The sequence below is a fragment of the Gossypium arboreum genome, chromosome 10, assembly GCF_025698485.1.
Source record: "Gossypium arboreum isolate Shixiya-1 chromosome 10, ASM2569848v2, whole genome shotgun sequence".
In the NCBI taxonomy this organism is placed as follows: domain Eukaryota; kingdom Viridiplantae; phylum Streptophyta; class Magnoliopsida; order Malvales; family Malvaceae; genus Gossypium; species Gossypium arboreum.
The window spans coordinates 22,550,991-22,571,567 of NC_069079.1; the positions used below are offsets into that span (position 1 = coordinate 22,550,991).

A 20,577-nucleotide genomic window follows, 5' to 3' on the forward strand; every position below is an offset into this window, starting at 1 on the left:
AAAGAAAGAAAATGTTAGTGAAAGAGAGAAAAAGGGAGGCTGGCATCACAGTTGGACAAGATAAAATAGAAGAAACAAATGGCTCAGCGAAAAAAGAGAAAATTCTAAGCTTTATAAACACTAACTATACTAAATTTTAGTTTTAATTGATATAGAATTATAATACTAATTAAGTCATATTTAATTCAAAATAAAATATTTAATTTAATATAGATTGAAGTCAAATTAAGTGATTCCAATCTAATTAAGTGATAATCCTGTAATATGAATAGTGAAAATATTTATTTTATATATTTTATATTCATAATTTGTTATAAAAATGGAATGTGAAACTTAATTAGCAGTTTTATATTGAAGGTTAATATTATAAACATTAGGAATAATGGCAGCAAATCCATTGTATTTTAACAAAATTTTCAATACGGTACTTGTAGTTTCAATTTGTCTAATGTCATATTTGTACTTTTATTTCGTCTATCAATTCAGTATCTCGTTCAATCAGTGTGAACTCCTGGCACAAATTGACACGTAGACCAATCAAGGAGTGCCATGTGGCACTATTTGTTAGGAGAAAAGTAAATGGTCAAAACAAGGGACCTACAAACAATTATACATTTTTTTTCTGGACTCGAAAATGGTGTTGGTTCCAGCCATTAGTGTTTCAAAAAAAAAATTCTCGAGACCCTAAAAAGGTGTTGGTGCCGGCCATCTATTTGCCAGAATCTAATTTGTTTTTTAAATATTGGTATTTGAGTATACCAGTATGATATGGTTTAAAAAAATATACTCTGATGCCGGCCATTGATGTCCTAAAATCAAAAAAATATTTTTTTAAAGCCTGACATTATCATCAGGCAATCATAGGGTCAAAATACAAGGAGTGTCGACTAGAGGTGCTCATGGGCCGGGCCAGGCTTGGTTCAACTAAAAATTTATTCGGGCCGAGCCGGGCCAGGCCAAAAAATGAGCCAAAAATTTTACCCAAGCCCGACCCAAATAAAATACTAAAACCGGCCCAAATTTCACCAGCTCCAGATTTATTTTTATATTATTTTATATAATTTTAAATATATATAATACATCAAAAATACTAAAAAATCAAAATAAATATTTTCCAACAAATTGAAAATAAATTTTAAAAATATGTAGACTAAATAGCACTAAGATAGAGCAACTTAACAAGCAAATACCTCTAAAATAATAATAAAATTAACAAATGCCTTTAAAATAATAATAAAATTAATAATAAAATAAGTTTTATACAATATACAAATAATAATAACAAAATTAATAATAAAATAAGTTTTATACAATATCCAAATAATAACAATAAAATAGGAGCAACTAATAGTAATATGGTAGCAAAATAGGGAGAAAACAACAATAAAATAACATTCAAAAACAAAAAAAAAACCAAATTTTTTTGTCATTTAGTAAATTCGGGCCAGACAGGGGCCAAAAATACCTTACCCGAGGCCTGGTCCATTTTTTAAACGTGCTTCATTTTTTTGTCCAAGCCCATTTTTCGGGCCTATATTTTTACCCAAACCATCCCACATTTCGGGCGGGCCTTCGGGCCGGGTAGCCCGACCCATGAGCAGGTCTAGTGTCGACTATTGGATTCCCATAACTCAAATTTACTATTTATTTCAGGTCATTTGGGTGAATATTTTTGAACGAGGGTTATTTTTGTAAATATTATTTTTTGGGGGGTTTGATAGGTAAAATAGCCGCATTAATTTCTCTTTTAATACTAAAACCCTGCATCTCTAAGAAAAAGTAAAGAACGGAAAAAAAAAATGGCGACGAAGATGTCACTTACTGAGCTTGACGACGAAATAGTGCGCAGCATGTCGATTGGCGCAGTTTTCTCAGACTTCGTAATATTTTCATCGCTAATTTCCTCTTTAATTGTCTTCTAGATTCGCCATTAATGTAAATTAAGATACAGAATGCTTTTTTTTATAAATAAAAACAGATGCTTCAACCTTCTGATTTTTATTTGATATTTTTTAATGCATTAATTCAATTAATGGAAGGTTTTTATTCAGTTTACTGATTCAGATTCCGTTTTTGAATATCCAACTGGATTTTTTTTGCTTTATTATTTATCAAATATTTTCAGGGAGGAAAAATAAATTCACTTGACTTTCATCGAAAAGATGATCTATTGGTGACTGCCAGTGAGGACGATTCGGTTCGCCTTTACGACATTGCCAATGCTAAGTTAGTTTTTCTTCTTTTTCTTTTTTCGTTCCTTTTTACTGTAATTCAATAGAGAATGAAAAAAAAATGTATTGCTATCGATTTAATTTTAATATTAAAATTTGGAAGTTTTAGTTTTTATTATGATATTAATTTCTGAGTATTTCTATGATTTCTGCTTTGTAATTAGGTTTATTGCTGGAAATCTGAGTGTTAAGATCATTTTCTTTGGTCACGTTATTCATTTTAATACTGGTTTAGGTTGATTAAGAAAACATATCATGAGTTTTAATATTGCTTTATGCATCACCACAGTGATGTTATTTGCTCTTGGAGTGTTTGGATCTTTTTCATCCTATTTTTGAGAAAGTTTTATTTTTCCGTATGACTTGAATTAAGAATGTTTCATTTATTTCTGCTATGTAATTAGGTTACGTGTTAGAAATTTAATTGTCATGATCATTTTCAATGGTTTCATTTTAATGTTGGTTTAGGTTAATAAAGACAACATATCATAAGAAACATGGTGCGGATCGAATATGTTTCACACATCACCCTAGTTCTGTTATATGCTCTTCGAGACACAATTTGGAATCGACCGGAGGTGAGCTTCTTAGGATGGTTTAAGCTTTTTTCTTATGCATGATAACTGAACAACAGTTTTTGTATCTGTTTTTTTTTTCTTTTGTTAACAGAAGCCTTGCGATATCTTTCAATGTATGATAACCGATGCCTTCGCTACTTCAAAGGACATAAAGAGAGGTCGGTAATTCTTGACATATTGATGTTATCAGGATAGGTTGAGAAAGAGGTCTGTTTCATATGTGATTTGTATGTAATTCAAGCAATCTATTATAGAATAACAAAGCCACTTGAATGCCCATGTTTAATGTTACTTTAGTAATTCAATATTTCAATGAAGGTTTTGGATCTTAACTTCGTGTAGCATGTTTTTGAAATCTGTGTATATATTCATATATTAATCTGCATCAATTGTTTGCGAAAACCTGTTAAAGCTATGAAAATGGAAAACCTTTGGCTCTTAAACAGGTTTTTCCTTGAATTCTGCACCCTTCCTCAACCAGCCTTTTCTGTTATTAATTTGTGAACGCTATAATTCTTATAAGTTTCCCTGCATCTGCTGTTGTAGAGTTGTTTCCCTCTGCATGTCTCCGGTAAATGATAGCTTCATGTCAGGTTCTCTTGACCATAGTGTGAGGATTTGGGATCTCCGTGTAAATGCCTGTCAGGTTGGTTCTGCTCTCCCATGAATTTTATGCAAATGTTGGGTACTAAGAATTGATTTATGAAGAAAATTTTCTTCCGTTAAGATATGGAAGTGCTTAATTGAGAAAAGAATTCTTCCTCATTAGCCCACTTCCCTAAACAAGGCAGAATGAGACAGACATTAAGACCAGATAAACTGCCAAAAAAGAAAGTTTCCAAATTGAGCAATCATCATTATCCATCTGTTTTGCTAAAGTATTGGTTTGCAGATGATCTTATTATGTTTTTAATCCACATATCATTGTCCAATCTTACACAAATGTGATTTATGCTTACTCTTCTAGTTTTCAGGGAATTTTACGCCTACGTGGTAGACCAACTGTAGCATATGACCAACAAGGCCTTGTCTTTGCTGTGGCTATGGAAGGGGGTGCCATTAAATTGTTTGATTCACGCTCCTATGACAAGGTTTTAAGTCTTAGCTCATTAAACACTTACATGTGTTCTGGCATATCAGTATCATGAGTTTGCCTCCATTCTTTCCTTTTTGGGGATTGTAGTTTGACAAATTCAAGTTCTCTTCCTAATATAGGGGCCGTTTGATACATTTTTAGTTGGTGGAGACACAGCTGAGGTTTGTGATATCAAATTCAGCAATGATGGCAAATCAATGCTATTGACAACCACAAATAACAACATATATGTTCTTGATGCATATGGAGGAGAGAAGGTTAGCTACCGCAATTGAACTAGCTCTACCCCAAAAGTTGTTTTTTGAAAGGCCCTTTTTTCCTTGGACTTTGTTTGTATCTTATTGGACAATTTCTTGATTTAGTACTTAGATGTAAAAACTTGTGCAGCGATGTGGGTTCAGTTTAGAACCATCTCCAAATACAACTATAGAGGCAACCATTACTCCCGATGGTCAGTATGTGATATCAGGTATCAATTCCTCCTCCTAATTGCTACTCGAGAAGAACATATGCATTTGTGATTATGTTTTATTTTAGGTTGACATTGAATAATTATAAAAATTTAGAATAAATATTGAGAATATTTCTCCTTATTGAGATGTAAATTGTTAATTAGCTTTTAGTTATGTTTTGTTTGGAAACATCGTAATTTAGCTCATTTTCACTAATTTAAGGGTCAGGGGATGGAACCTTGCATGCCTGGAACATCAACATGCGAAATGAGGTACAGCCGCCCTTTTTCTTTGAGTGCTTCTCATGTTTTTTCTTGTTTAGCTTCTATGAAATTATAAATATATTATCATTATGGATTCTCACTGCCCACCCCTTCTTTCTTTCGCATCTTAAAGCAAACGAGGAAACAGGAAAGGAGTATATACCAAATACAGCTTTGCAAAAAAAAAAAAAATTCTTAACAACTTCCATTTTGTTTGATCAAGACCTTTTTGTGTTTTGTGCTCTCATGATTCTTTCTTTGATGGGGTTATGTTATTCAGACTCACGTGAAAATGTTGGATACGGATATTTACACTACATGAATATGTTTTTCCATGTATTTGGAAGGTGTTATTCCTTTAACCAAGTATCAATATGTGTCAGATTTGGATTGAGTAAATAACATGGGATATACCCCCCTCTTTCTGCAACCAGTTTTCATTGTTCAATGTTTCAATTCTTCTAATGCCACATTTATTATGTTTTCTGGCATTCTGCTTGTGGTGTCAATAACAAACCTAGAGAAGTGTTTATTGTTGTTATTTCTTATTATGAAAAAAGTCGTAGTAATTTACAATCATAGAAAGTGCTAGCAATTATTACATCATACTTACTGTGTTCTCTTCCAGGTAGCCGCTTGGAACAGCCACATAGGTGTTACAGCTTGCTTGAAGTGGGCTCCTCGTAGGGCCATGTTCGTTGCTGCATCAACCGTTCTTACATTTTGGATACCTAACAACTGTTCAAAACCAGCTGCAGAGACCGGTTCCACTGATGCACAAGCCGGGCTGCAATTTGAGCAAGTCGGTCAATAAACCCAGTGCCTAATCCCCGGTAAATCATCAATGAACTCAATACATTGGAAATAAACTCCAATGTGCCATTATAAAAAATAAAAATAAAAAAAACAACTTTGTTAATGTATTCAGATTGGGCATCAGTTGGTAACATTTAAAAAGTTAATCAAATGTTGAGAATATTTTGTGTTATGGATTTCAACCATTTGATTGGTTGTTAAGTAGGTTTTGTAATATAATCAAAACTGGTAATGATCTAAATTGGTGTCATGAAATTGAAAACGTCCAAAAATTTTTTGGGTGGAAATGCAACTCATAAGCTTTTGCAGTTTGTGCTTTGTAATATATAATTTTAGCCCATCGGATTTGGTCCCAGATGTTGTGATGACATTCAAAAGAGGTTCAAGGATAAATGGGATTCTGTAGTGTTACTATAGTGTTATTAAACTCGAACCGGTTCTACTGAACTCACACAGATTCGAGTTAAAGATTTATAAATTATATATTTGTAAATTTTATTTATTTTTTTCCTTCCATTTGATGGAGAGAACTTTGATCCAGAGCTTTAAGAATTTTCACCTGATGAGATGATATGATTATGGGTGTTCACGTGATGTGATTACATTTTCATATGTAGATGAGGATATTACTCTTTCTTTGGTGAAAGATATTCATTTAATCGGTAATATGACATTACCCATAGTATTAAAATTTGATAATATAATGGGCAATTTGAATAGTGTCTCACTTGTAGGTAATTATGCTGCTTCGGCAATGTGATTTCTTTACAATTTTTTATATATTAATGATTTATTTTCCGTACATTTTCTTCATTTTGATATTTTCTTCTTTTTTTTTTTTTGTTAATAAGACAAAAGAAATTTTAAGAAACACAATCATGCCAAATTTCATATAACACACCGCATATATAATAATAAACATAAAATAAGTTTAAAAGTAACAAAACAAAGACGAGTAAATATATAAGCTTAATACAAATATACGACCGTAATTGAAATGTCCATTTATGTCCTAACAGCACCACCACCCTCATGAGCCTTGTTCTCCATGTTCTGTCCCACGTATCCTACCATGTCCCACATCCCTCTCTTTGCCTGCCTTTTTCCAACTCTGGCGCCGGCGTTAGCCCTTATCATGCGCTTCAACCCATAATTGAGCGAAGACAGCCCCGTCAACCCGAATGCTCACGACGACAAGAAACCAGCCACCGCCATGGAAATGGCGATGGTGGCAGGGACAATAACTGGGCTGAAGATAAAGAAGAGGGGAATGGCGATGCTAAGCCCGATGAGGGTGCCAGTGAGTGTAAGCGCTGCCAAAGCAAGCAATGAGCCACCGACAGGGAGGAGAGTGAGGACAGCTACAATCTGGGTGGTTGATGGTCCTGTTTGACGGTAGTGGGGTGGTGGGTGAAGTAACTGAATCTCTTGAGGCTGGTTGCGGTCACGGTCACGGTCAGCCATTGATGATGAAAAAGAAAAGTAATAGTATTTCTTTATGCTTGCGATGAGAGAGTTGGGGGTACTTTTTCGTTTATAAAGGAGGGAGGAGTTTCAAAAAGGAGACACGTAGGGGCTTAGATGGTGAGTGGAGGCTCTGCATGAGAAACTTATGTGATTCTTCTGTGTATTATAAGCACCGAAAACATAATCCCTACTCTCTTATGGATTATCTCTATATTTTAAAATTATATAATTTCTTTTTAGGATAAATCTTAAAATTATATATAAACTTTGGTTTAACATATAATTATATACATAAATTTTGATTTGATTCAATTTTCATAAGAAATGATTGTATAAAACTGTAATTTCATGTCATCTCTATCCCTTTCTAATAAAAGAATGACAAATCAGATTTTTCTCCTGATATTCAGCATTTATAGTTGGATTTGAATTTTTTTTCAAGAAGAAAAATCTGATTTGTTATTCTCCTATTAGAAAAGGATAGGGATAACCTTGAACCACAGTTTCATACAATCGCATGTATAATAATATTCTGCATTTAAAGTAACTAATGTGATTATTTTGCTTTTTATTTAAAAAAATAAAAATATGCATGCTGTAGGATTTGAAACCATTTCAAAAACATTATTAAAAATTTAAATTTATCACTAAACCAAAGATTAATTTTACTATTTTTATATATTTTAATTTTATTATTTACACTTTATTACATCCATTAATTGTATATATTAATAATATTGTTTATTGATTTGGTGTCATAAATTAACTCGACACTAACAATAACAACACCATAATAAACAATTATATTTATTTAACATTTTTAATTTGATGTATTAACTTAATCTAACTTTTATATTAATATTATATAAATTTTATATGTTATTATTAATTAATTTCAAAACATATATTTCTTTATTTGTTGTATGTTATTTTTAGATGTATTTCTATATTTGAAATGCATAATTTTCACATGGTTAGCACAAATTTGTGGTCAGGGTTCCTTTGTTTTTGATTTTGAGCCTTTTAATACTATAATAAACAATGCCCTTCTCTATGTTTTGGAAAATTGTAGCATAGTTTTGAGTATTATATTTTATATTAATATATAATACTCAAAATTATTTAATTTTAAATAAGTAAATAAATTATGTAACGACTTCAATTTTACAGTTATTGGAAAAGTACATTTTCCGGTTTCGTTTTTGAAAAATGAATTGTAAATATTTTAATAAATATTTACGAAGTTAATTGAGTGGTAAATTAAAGTTTAATGAAGTGAATTAGCTTAAATTAAGGATAATTAGATAAAAGGATTAAATTGAATATAGTGTGAAAGTTTAATTATAGAATAAAGAAAATTGAAGGGACTAAATAAGTAAATAAGCCAAAATGAATGCCAAGTGTGTGGTAAAAATAAAATACATGTGTAATAAATATTATACATACATTTGTAATACATGTATGTATTTACTTATTATTTAAGTAAATATTATTATTTTATATTAATTAAATAAAGTAAATAATTAAATAAATAAAAGAAAGACAAATGTATGGTGATATATGGATACATATGTACTAATAATATACACAAATATAAATAATAAATAAGTATTACTTAGTAAAAAATAATATAATATTATAATAGTTAAAAAAGAAACAAAAGAAAGAAAAAGAATAGAAAGAACACAAGGTGGAACGAAAATAGAGAAGGAAAGAAAGAAAGAAAGAAAACAGAAAATTGGAATTTCAAGGTTTGGAAGTTTAATTGGTAAGTTAATCAAGCACTTTTTACTTAATTTTGACGTTTTAAAAGCTTTAGAACAAAGTTTTGATCAAACTAAGTTGAAGTTTTGAAAGTTCTTAGATTTTTTAATATAGTTCATATTGAATAAATTGAAGAACTAGGGGTTAAATTTATAGAATTTCAAGTTAGAAGTGAAATAAGGATTGAATTGTAAAGTAAATCATAAGTTTTAAATAGTAGGGACTAAATTGAAAGAATTTCGAAATTATGGCTTTATAGTGGAATTAGAGAGTTGAAATAAGTCTAAAGTGGAAATTGAATGAAAATATTGAGTTAAATGTGAAGAATACAAGTTACTCTAGGTTTAGGGACTAAATTGGAATTTAGGTAAAAGTTGAATAAAAATTGAAACATTCAATGTGAAATTGAATGGTAGTTTATTGATAATATTTAATTGTTTTAATTTCCTTAGTTAACATTGTGCCGGAGACCTCAGCCAAGAAAGGAAAAGGCAGAGTCGACGAGGGTTAGCTCGGAAATTACAGTTTGTGTTTCTATAATCCAAACTTACTATATAATTGTTGAATTTATTATTTGATGTGTAGGGTAATACATTGAAGGTGAAATTGATTATTAAATTATTGTATTTTGATTGAATGTTATGGTGAGTAATTAAAGTATGGATTATTGTGTTATATAATTGAAATGGATTGATTAGATTTGTGTTAAATTTATTGAATTTATATGGATATATGTGATTATTGTAAAATTGAAGATTTTTATTGAAAAGTTAAATGAATTATATCGAATTATGAATATATATGATTGTTGAGATGTGAAATGATTGGAAACTGGAAAATGAATTAGAAACCCTATTAACAGTATCGGGCTAAGTCGGATATAATTGGCATTCCATAGGATTGGAAGTGTTCAGGGATATTCCGACTTTGTGTCGATGAGACACTATAAGTGTCGCCTTCATTATCTTGTTCGGATTCGTTCAAGAAGTACTCTATACCTTCATCATTCTCATTATCGTTCTGATTTATTCCAATGAGGTACTCTGTGTGCCGCTACTGTTAATGTACTGTTACTGTTACCGTTAAGGTGTATTCCGGCTCCGGCCGATGAAACACTGTATGCTATCCTGGTGTGTGGGTTGGATCCATGTATCAGTCCAGGTCTGAGTCATGTTATAGGGGTAAATAAAGGTACTGAATAATTGACTGCTACTGAATATTTGACTGTTATTGAATTACTGATTGTTACTGATGATTGAATAATACTGAATAATAAAGATCAATTGATTGCTATTGAATGATAATGATAAATTGATTGATATTAAAAAGTATTGATTGTTACTGAAATGGATAAGTACAGAATACTAATTGAAATGTGATAGTTGAATGTTATTTAATGTTACTAAATAGTAAACTGAAGAATGAGTGAGACATATGAATTAAGTATCTCTGAATTAGATATGAATAGGAAATATTATTGTTCAAGTTATTTATGAATTTATTTTGGAAAGCTAATCGGATTAATAGATGATAAGAATTGAATGAGTTATAAAGAATTTACCCATAAAATTAATAATTGAATATTTATGATCAGTATATGTTTTTAAGTGTATGTTATATTATTAAGTGTTCAAATTATAGAAATACCACTGAGTTCATACTCAGCGTACGGTTCGTTTTCGTGAGCAGGTTAGGGTAAAAACAGACCGTCGAATCAGCATCCCAGGCCGATCCCGAACTCAATAAGGTGAAATATGTTAATTGTTAGTAATGACATGTACTTAGGATATTTAGGATGTTTATGTGTGTCATTTAGAATGGTCATTATAATGATGAAATAAGTAGGATTAGACTTGGTAATGGTATATTGTATGATAGACTTAATTAAAATGAATTTGAGCTAATTGATAATGTATGTGAATTATTTAAAAAGATTCATTATATAGGTTTATAAAATGTCTAGTTGGTCATGATTTGAGTAGATTCAAATATGATTCAAAGTGATTGAATGATTGGTTTTTAGATTGTTTGATATCATTAAATTGCAGGGTTGGTAAACTTGATGTTTAAGGCTCATTTTGAGTCCACACGACCTGGCACACGAGCGTGTGACAGGACCGTGTGAGACACATGGCTTGCACACAGGCATGTTGTTAGGTCGTGTGTCCCCTGCACCTAAAATGCTACAAAACAGAATGCTCAGGTATTGCCACACGGGCTGAGCACACGGGCGCATGTCTTGGCCGTGTGAAATTAATTTGTTCATAGGAAAAAGTCAGAGAGCTCCATAGGTAGAGGACACGGGCGTGTCCAGGCCCTGTGAGCTACACGGTGTGCCCACACGAGTGTGTCACAGAGACACACGGGTGTGTCACATAAGCCACACGGGCGTGTGGTACTGTTCATAAAAGGGAAATTTTAAGAACTTTATAAAAAAATTTATAAGCTTCCGATTGAGTCCCGGATTGGTTCTAACATACATTTTAAGTTTCGAGGGCATATTAAAGGGATATTAAGATATATTTTATGAACTGAATTGTATTTCTTTCTCTATTAATTGTAATCGAACTGTAGCGACCGGTAATACTCCGTAATCTTGTTCTGACTACGGGATAGAGTTAGGGGGGTGTTACAAATTAAAATTAAAATGAAATTATTATAATGAATTAAATAAATTTGAAGAGAAGAAATCATGTAAAAATAACATGAAAATAATTAAAACATGGTATAATATGAAAATAACATTAAAAGAATATAAATGTAACAAAATTTACATATAATGAATTTTTAACATTTAAATTTAGGTACACAAAATATTTGGAATACAATTATATGAATAAGTAATTTTTCTTTTAAAAATTAGATCACTAAAAATATGAATTGGATGATTTTAGAATATATGGCATAAATATAAGGATTATTCATTAAAACACGATATAATATAGAAAAAACATAAATACGACATACATTCAAAAGGGGTAAACTATATGAAAAAGATTATTGACATGTAAAAAGAGTAATTAAAATTGGGCAAAATAAATCTATGTGTTACCGGTGTAGAAAAGAAAATTTATTATTCTAAATTTCTACTGGTCAGTATAGTTGAAACCTATATGGATTTGACTACACTGGTCTTAATCATTGAGTTCCTTGATGAAAGTACTATTAGAGTCAAACTTAAAGATACTAAACTAAGCATTCATCAAGTTAGGATGTGATAGATTGATGAATGTTATTAAGAATTTTTCCACATGTACCTTCTAAGGCCCCGTTCGGCACTACTTGTGTGATGGGCTTTTGGCAAAAAAGTGATTTTTTTGTTAAAAGTAATAAAGAACAACCTTCATCTGTACCACTTTTTTCAACTTAAAAAATGACTTTTGCATAGATGAAAAGGAGAAATTTTTGGCTTTTATCAGCCAAAAGTACTTATTGGTAGTATTTTACTATTTTAACCTCTGCTTTTTCTAGACGTTAGAGGATATTATTTTCCTCTTTTCTTGTCTGATTTGTTCTCTGGTTTGTTCTTCTCATCTTCACCTGCTGCTTTAAAAGATTTCTTGCAGAACCTATTTCCTCCATTTTAAGTAAAAAAAGCAAAACCATAACCAAAACATGTCTCATCTGCTGTAATTCTTGCAGAAGTGTTTTGTTCTTCCATTTTAATTTTCAACAATATTTTCTTCTCTGGTTTGATCCTCTTCTCCACCACTTGTGAGTTTTTTCTTTTCCTTCTCATTCTTCTCTTTAATTTTTTCGTTCTCATCTTCTTCTCTTTTTCTCTCAGTTTAGGGCTTCGCTCACTCACTCTCTACTTTATTGAAAGCTCACAAATCTTTCTTGCACTTACTCTCTTAAGCTCAAATCACCCACAAATCTGGTACTTTTGATCTTGCTTTCCCATATATTTGATTCCAATCGATTGATCGTTATAGCAAAATCTTGCTCTTTTTTTTCCTGTTGATTTTGTTGTTAAGTATGCTTCATACTATTTATTTCTGAAAAAGGGTTCTTTTTGGGGTCTTCTTTTTTTTATTAAACTGTTTTAGTTGTTTGTAGATTGAAAGAACTATGTCTATGCCTTTTATCTTTATAAAGATTTTGCTTCCAGTGATAGGTTAGTTTTGTTGATAATTTTTCGTTCAAGTTTGGGTAAGATTGTTGAAATTTGGTTTATTTATAGAAAGAAGAAAAGTCAAAAGGTTAGTGTTGCTTCAGCCCAACAAAAAATAGTAGAATGTTGCAAAACAATAGGCCACCATATTAGCTGTAGTCAAATAGAAGACAATGTCTTGAATCTACCAAAGATAGAGCAAAAATTAATCTAAAATTTATTAAAGATGTATGCCCAGATCTTAAAGCACCTAAACTAGGATGTAAGAGGAAAGACATAAATAATATAAATTATGAGTCGAAGATTATTCAGATATTAACAAAATAGATAACATTAAAAGAAGTAAAAATATCCTTATAAGAAATATAGATACAAAGATTTTAAGAGAAATAAAAGAAGATATTCTAAAAGAGAGAAATATATGAGGAAAATACTTTCTCAAAATAATATAGATAATGATAAAAAAATCTATAAAAGAATGTAAATGTTTTAGTTGTGGAAAATAGGATATAGCTAAATATTGTAGGGAAAAAGATAGGATTAATGAGATAAATATTAATAATGAAATATTAAAGGAAGAATTTACAGATAGTGATATTATATATTTATAGTATAGAATGACAGAGAAGTTCATACAGATAAAAAGATAGAGGATGTAGATAAATTTGTACAATTATTAGATTGTCAAGAACAATTTAATCAAGAATCTAAAATTAGAAGAATTATGTTTGATATGAATGAGCTAATTAAGTTTGCTGCTAAAGCTAACTTTGATTTATCACCTAAAAACTATTTTATCTATGTTAATTATTTCGATACCAATTGTCGAGAAAATTCTCAACATGGCTCGCTGCTTGGCTGCTATCTTCTCCATATTTCTACTCCAACGTAAAGAAATTAATTCTATAAGCACTTTTAACCAATGCAAAATATTTCAGGTTATTTTATTAATCATTAATAATTTCAGCGTTAAACAGCCTCTCTATGTTTTATTAGTATGCTTGTTTTGTCATTGAAGCTGCATGGTTTAATTGTGTTTGATGTTATTATTAGTTGTGTTCTTTTTCTTGGTTATTATTCCGGTCTTGGAAAGTTAATTTTGATTGAGAAAAAAAAAATCTTAGGATCCTATCTTGATTTCGATACACATCTAAAAAAATATACTTTTGTGACATTTGATTTTCTTAATTGCTTTACTGGCTGAAACGAATCTGTTCGTACACACAATAGATGAGTACGTCGGTGATTGAAGTTAGTGGTGAAAAAGTGAAAGCAATGTGGGATAAGAGATTGACAGAAATATTTTGTGATATTTGTATTAAAGAGATATTGAAAGGCAATAGGCCTGGTACTCATTTCACAAAAGATGGATGGTTGAAAATAATGACTAACTTTGAGAAAGAAACAGGCAAGGGTTTTTCACAAAGACAACTTAAAAATAGGTGGGATGCCCTAAAAAAAGAATGGAAAGCTTGGAAGAAACTTAAAGGCGAAGATACTGGTCTAGGGTGGAATCCTATAAAAAGAACCGTTGATGCATCGGATGATTGGTGGGAGAGTAGGCTAAAGGTACATTAATAATTCCCTATATTTTTGTTTTTTTCTTATTTATGAGTTTATTGATAATTACTGTTATTAAACTATCATTTGATATGTAGGTTGTGCCTGAAGCTCAAAAATTTAGAACATCGGGCATTGATCCTGAATTCGAAGGGAAGTTAGACCAAATGTTCATGGGGATAGTTGCAACAGGTGATAAAGCATGTGCACCTTCTTCTGGTACACTCTGTAGTGATATTTTTGAAGATGTTAACAATGAAATACCTGAAGAGAATGAAGAAGAAAATGTGAGAAATGATGTTCGCATTTTAAATGATGTTCACATTTCAAATGATGTTCAAATTGATGGAAACGGTCAAAAAAGGAAAAACCCTGAGATATCAAGTTCACATTTTAAAACTGGAAGAAAGAAATCCTCAAAGCAAATTGGAGGGGCTGCAAGATTGTCTAGTCAAATAGAAAAATTATGCAATGCAGCTGACAATATGAGTCAAGCCATATCTAGTTTGACTCCTGTTATGGATCCATATGGTATTCCATAAGCAGTCAAAGTGCTCGACAGCATGTCGGAAGAAGTTCCAGAAGCTAGTCTGCTATACTTTTTCGCACTTAGATTATTGTTCAATAAGGACAAGCAAATTATGTTTTTATCAATTAATCCCAAGATTAGAGCTTTGTGGCTTAAGACGGAAATGGAGGATAGCTGAAAATTTTCTAATCTTCTAAGGTTAGGAGATATCTATTATGTGACTAAACAAAAATCCTAAACTAGTTTTATCAATAGTTATTTATGTTTGGTTTTTGGATATTGAATTTATGTTCTACTTATCTATGTGTAATCTACTTTTATTAATAGTTGTTTATGTTTGGTCTTTGGTTATTGAATTTATGTTCTACTTATTTATACTAAATTAGTTTTATCAATAGTTGTTTATATATGATTTTGGATGTTCAAATTTTTTGGCAGGTGATGAGTATAGTTGAGAATTACAGCAGTGATGATAGTGATGATGAAAGGGAAAAGAAAGAGATTTTACAACGCATGGAATGTTTTAATCGATTATTTGTTGTTGCATCTTCTTCCGTACAATTATATTACGAGAAGTATATATTAAAGCAGCCATGCATGAATTCAAAACAGTCAGGTGAAACATGGATTCAAGAGATCCTTGACGGTCACGAGTCACGTTGTATGATTAATTTTAGGATGTCTAAAATGGTATTCACAAGTTTGTTGAGAGTTTTGGAGACAAGATACAACTTGCAAACTTCAAGAAACATATCTTCTAATGAAATGTTGGGAATTTTTTTATACATCTTGGGTACCGGTGCAAAAGTTTCCCAATGTCGAGAAAGATTTCAAAGGTCTGGATCAACAATAAGTCAGTACTTTGCAATTATGCTTGAAAAAGTTTCAAGGATGGCCATTGATCTAATTGCACCCGAAGATCCTTTTTTTAGCTCAATACCCGAACAAATACGTAATGATTCTAGATATATGCCGCATTTTAAGGTTAAAATTTAATTTTATCTTATTATATTAATATTTTTGGTCGATTTAAAATATGCACGAGACTAATATGATTATTTGTTCAGGATTGCATAGGTGAAATTGATGGTACTCATATTGCTGCTATTCTTCCACCAAATGAACAAATTCCCTATATTGGAAGAAAATGTATCCCTACTCAAAATGTCATGGCGGTATGTGATTTTAATATGTGTTTCACCTTTGTCATGGCTGGATGGGAAGGATCGGCACATGACACTAGAATATTTCTTGATGCAATTCGAGATCCAAAATACAAATTTCCGCACCCACCAAATGGTTAGATATTTTATTTATATGTGATTTTAAAAAATAAAGTATAAGTTCTTTAATTGATAATTTTATAAAAAATTCTTGAATTAATTGTTTGTTATATTATGACATGTAGGAAAATATTATCTTGTTGATTCTGGATATCCTCAAATGAAAGGTTATCTTGGACCATATAGAGGTCGGTATCATTTACGACTTTCGTAGAGGTAGACCGATTCGGTAAAGAAGAGGTATTCAATCATTCACATTCATCATTACGTAGTGTGATTGAACGAACTTTTGGTGTTTTGAAAAAAAATGGGTCATTTTAAGAGATATGCCAAGTTATAGTTTTGAAAAGCAAACGATGATCGTTGTTGCTGCAATGACGATACACAATTTTATCCGAAAACATGCCGGCCGAAATGATGCAGATTTTATGGAATACGAAGATATTAACTGGGCATATGAGAATAATATTGATTTAGAAATTGTGCATGGTCGAGAAAGTGATGATGACGACGACGACGACGATGATGGTGATGATGACAGTGAATCAAACAATTCAAGTGGTTTTGAAATGAAATTAACAAGAGATGCTATAGCTTCTAGTTTAATAAATTCACTATAAATTGTAAATGCTATTGTAAATTTTTTAGTATTTATATTTGGTATATAAATATTATCCCTTTTGAAACATTAATCCAAATATATGTAATATTTTAATTTGTTAGGTTTATATTTTCTATATTATCTAATATGAGTTTTACAAATGTGTTAAAAGCATTAATTAAAAATAAAAATAATTTTTAAAATTAATACAATTGTGTCAATATCTAATTACAAATATTTAATTATTATATTTAAATATTTAAATATAGTTTATATATTCTAATTAAATTTAATAAATAATTAATATTAATTACTTAGAAATATTTAAAATTAATATTATATATTAAAATATTAACAATGAGTTATAATAAATTATTTTTATATTATTGCTAAAATATCATAATATTAACTAATTTAAAAATTATTTAAATACATATTTGTTACTTTATAATATCATGTCTAAAATAGACATTTTACTTCTCAAAAGCACTTTTTGACAGCAATACCAAACACTTAAAATTTTCAAAAGTACTTCTCAAAAGCACTTAAAAGTAATTTTCCACAGCACTTCTCAAAAGCACTTCTCAAAAGCATTGCCAAACTGAGCCTAAGGATTGCGTGAGTTCATTTGATGTAAAATTATATTTAGGTGAGGCGTATAATTTACTACATATAAACTTGAGTTTCGTCAAATTTTCTCAATCCTTAAATAATTTAACAAGAGAACCATGTCAGCAATGAAATAAGTATGAATTATCGCTCAAATTACCATATCAACGTGATTAAATTTTTAAGAATTTAATCTAATTTTCTTGTTTAAAAATAAATTAACTAAATTTTAAAAATAGAAAATTAAAATAATCCGAAAAAATATGATTATGCCAAATATATATTCAAATGTAACCTTTATTTCTCAGGAAGGCAGATGACAGCAGCCTCATTGGCTTGCAGAATAAATGCATTGTTTGTTTCACAAGACGACATTCTTACTTCTTTTATACATGTATGTCGTTGCCTGTTTTCAGATCATATCCCTTCTCCATTTTGTTTTTTTTACTTATTTTAAGAAGAAAAATGGGATATTATCTTACCTGGCCTTTAATTTTCAACAGCTGCACATTTTGATGATTTTTAGATTCAAATATTGGATTTTGTTGTTGATAATATCAAACATCTGAATTTGCTAATTTGGTTTATTTTGAATATAAAATATGTATTTGATGCATGTTTAATTTAATTTTAAAATTTTTAATATATTTAGTTAATTATATTTTCTAATTTATGTACAAATTTAATATATATAACTAAGTTTTTAAAGAAAAGAAATTTTAATTACGCCATTTTAAATAAGTTTTTAAAGAAAAGAAATTTTAATTACGCCATTTTAAATTTTTATTCTCATAATTAATATTGTCGATTCTATTTATTCAATAAAATTTTCTTTTGTTATAAAATAAAGGATAGAGAATAAAGAATAAAGATTAAAGAACAAAGCGTATTTTATTGATCAATCGAATTATTTACAAAAGTTTCTCTAAAATCTCTATTTATAGACATAAAAGTATAATTTATCTTGATTTTAATAGACATCCACTTAATAACATATCCATAACACTTTTATTGTTGTCCTTCTCTTTATTTTGCTATTTTATGTATAATTAAACGGAAAAATATATTATAAACTTCGTTAAATAATTTTAAAAAGTTCTTATAGTTGGACATTTAAATTTTTTAATTGTTTTCAAGAATTCAAATGTTTATAAAAAAAAAACAAAAGAATGGAGATTTATAAATTGACACGTGGATTGATACTTCTTTTGGGCTCCCTTTAGTTGAGCTGTTTTAAAATAGTGTTGGATCCGTGTCATTTATTTACCCCCATGTGGCGTACAATCCCTTTTTCTTTCACCCACGTATACAAACACGTGTCATTTCAATTGACATTACTACAAGTTTTCATCCATGAAAATGGAAAAAAAAGAACTAGAAACTGACATCAATACAACACTAACAACAATTTTAGTTCCAGTCCCCCGCAGATTTTTGCTTTCTGGATTATGTCCCTTTAGTATGTTCAAATAACTTCATGTCTATTATTTTGTTATTAAACTCAGTTTATTTAAAGGGGAGGAGACAAGCAATTAGAGTTGGTCTGCCTTTTGGCACGAATCTCTTTGTCTGCTTTTTGACACGAATTTTTTTCTTTTGCTTTCTTTTTTGTTTTTCACTGTTTCTGATTTGTCCTTTATTCTATACCCCAGTTTTGTCTTCTTTTCTTCCATTGGTTACGAGGTTGACTTGAAGTTTTGTCATGGAGGAGGAGTTAGCCAATTTGACTTTGTTGGATGAAGAGGAGGCGTCGTTTCAAAAAGATCTAGCGGTGGTGGATCGTAATTATCAGTTTTGCTTGGTGGGGCGCTGTCTAACAGACAGTATTGTTCATTTTCCTTCTTTACGAAATACTATGACGAATCTTTGGCATCCAATTGGAGGGATTTGTATCACGGACTTAGGAGACAAACGTTATATGTTCCAAATTTTTAATGATGTTGATGTCCAAAGGGCAGTTTCTGGTACGCCATGGTTTTTTAATAAACATTTGCTTATTTTGCAAAAAGTTCAAAATGGTGAAGATCCGACAACGCTGGCATTAACTTTTACTGAATTTTGGGTTCAAGTTCATGAATTACCTTCAGGTCTGATGACTGAGACTATGGCCAAACAGTTTGGGGATTTTTTGGGAAAATTCATTGATCATGATACATCCTTGGGGTTTCAAAAATACATCCGAATTCTTGTTCGTTTGGATGTCACTGCACCATTGAAACGTAAGAAGAAGATTCAGTTTGGGAAAATTATGACTGCTTATTCTCAATTTAAGTACGAGAAGTTAAGTCTGTTCTGCTTCATTTGTGGAAAATTAGGACATGGTAAGAGTTTTTGTCCCTTTCGTCTTAAAATCGAGTAATCAAAAATTGTTTTTGGCTGGGATTTGTCACTGCGTGCTGTACCAAGATGTCGGAGTACAGTGGTAAGCAGGTGGTTGCGTGAAGCTGATGGGTCACAGTGTCTTGATGATAATATGGAAAGTTTCAGTCAAGGCAATAATTTTAATGTTGCAAGAGATTCTAAGCGGAATTTTGGGGGAGATTTTAGGAATCAAGTATCAAATCTCAATTTAATTCCAATGGGATCAAATCAACAGTTTTCCGTTAATGAGCAGAGTAATTGGCGAAATAAGGGCAAGGATATTTCAAATATGGATAGGTTGGTCAATGGTCCTATGGACCTGGTCTTCGTGGCGGAAAATGATCCAATAACTGTGATGGAAGGAAAAAAACGGTAGAGAACTGTGGAAGGTGGTAATAATGTAGGAGGTCCCTTTGAATTAACGGCTAGCTCTGATGAGTAGAGCAGCCGAGCAGTATGAAAATTTTAAGTTGGAATGTTCGTGGTTTGGAGAGACCACGAATTGTTAAAAAGCTTAAAAGCAATCTGAGAGCTATTAGTCCCCGAATTTTGTTTCTTATGGAAACAAAATTGAGAAAAAAATGAAGATGGTAAGGTTGCAGTGTGGTTTTGAGAATGGAATTGAGATTGGGGCAATAGGAACAAAAGGAGGGTTGTCTTTAGGGTGGAAAGGTAATTCGTTGGTGAGGCTTAAGAGCTTTTCTTCTTTTCATATTGATGTTGAGGTCAATGATAATGAATGTGGTGAAGTTTGGCAGATAACGGGTTTCTATGGGAATCCGGATAGTAGGAGTAGAAATGAGTCTTGAAATTTGCTTCGACAACTAAGTCACGATTGTAGTGTTCCTTGGGT

At 30.8% G+C, this 20,577-nt stretch overlaps 3 protein-coding genes across 3 annotated transcripts; 2 read left to right on the plus strand and 1 right to left on the minus strand.

The window, feature by feature from the left end:
• Positions 1-1,739: 1,739 nt before the first annotated feature.
• On the plus strand, positions 1,740-5,723 carry LOC108487524 (protein ANTHESIS POMOTING FACTOR 1). Its single transcript, XM_017791888.2, has 10 exons — positions 1,740-1,880; positions 2,126-2,226; positions 2,700-2,809; positions 2,901-2,967; positions 3,356-3,455; positions 3,784-3,900; positions 4,025-4,162; positions 4,293-4,374; positions 4,580-4,629; positions 5,249-5,723. The coding sequence occupies exons 1-10, from the start codon at positions 1,800-1,802 to the stop codon at positions 5,432-5,434; spliced, it is 1,032 nt and encodes a 343-aa protein (XP_017647377.1). The 5' UTR covers positions 1,740-1,799; the 3' UTR covers positions 5,435-5,723.
• Positions 5,724-6,297: 574 nt separating this feature from the next.
• On the minus strand, positions 6,298-6,978 carry LOC108488560 (oleosin 16.4 kDa-like). Its single transcript, XM_017792848.2, has one exon. The coding sequence runs from the start codon at positions 6,898-6,900 to the stop codon at positions 6,622-6,624; it is 279 nt and encodes a 92-aa protein (XP_017648337.1). The 5' UTR covers positions 6,901-6,978; the 3' UTR covers positions 6,298-6,621.
• A 12,087-nt stretch (positions 6,979-19,065) lies between these two features.
• LOC108487785 (uncharacterized) lies at positions 19,066-20,100 on the plus strand. The gene is made up of 2 exons (XM_017792144.1): positions 19,066-19,684; positions 19,784-20,100. Exons 1-2 carry the CDS (start codon positions 19,066-19,068, stop codon positions 20,098-20,100), a joined length of 936 nt encoding a protein of 311 aa, XP_017647633.1.
• Positions 20,101-20,577: the final 477 nt, after the last annotated feature.

Coding starts and splice junctions, on each gene's coding strand:
- LOC108487785 (XM_017792144.1), top strand. CDS start 19,066: ATGGAGGAGGAGTTAGCCAATTTGACTTTGTTGGATGAAGAGGAGGCG. Junction 19,685..19,783: donor TTGTGGAAAATTAGGACATG/GTAAGAGTTTTT, acceptor GTCGGAGTACAG/TGGTAAGCAGGTGGTTGCGT.
- LOC108488560 (XM_017792848.2), bottom strand. CDS start 6,900: ATGGCTGACCGTGACCGTGACCGCAACCAGCCTCAAGAGATTCAGTTA.
- LOC108487524 (XM_017791888.2), top strand. CDS start 1,800: ATGGCGACGAAGATGTCACTTACTGAGCTTGACGACGAAATAGTGCGC. Junction 3,456..3,783: donor TCCGTGTAAATGCCTGTCAG/GTTGGTTCTGCT, acceptor TCTAGTTTTCAG/GGAATTTTACGCCTACGTGG. Junction 4,163..4,292: donor ATGCATATGGAGGAGAGAAG/GTTAGCTACCGC, acceptor AAACTTGTGCAG/CGATGTGGGTTCAGTTTAGA.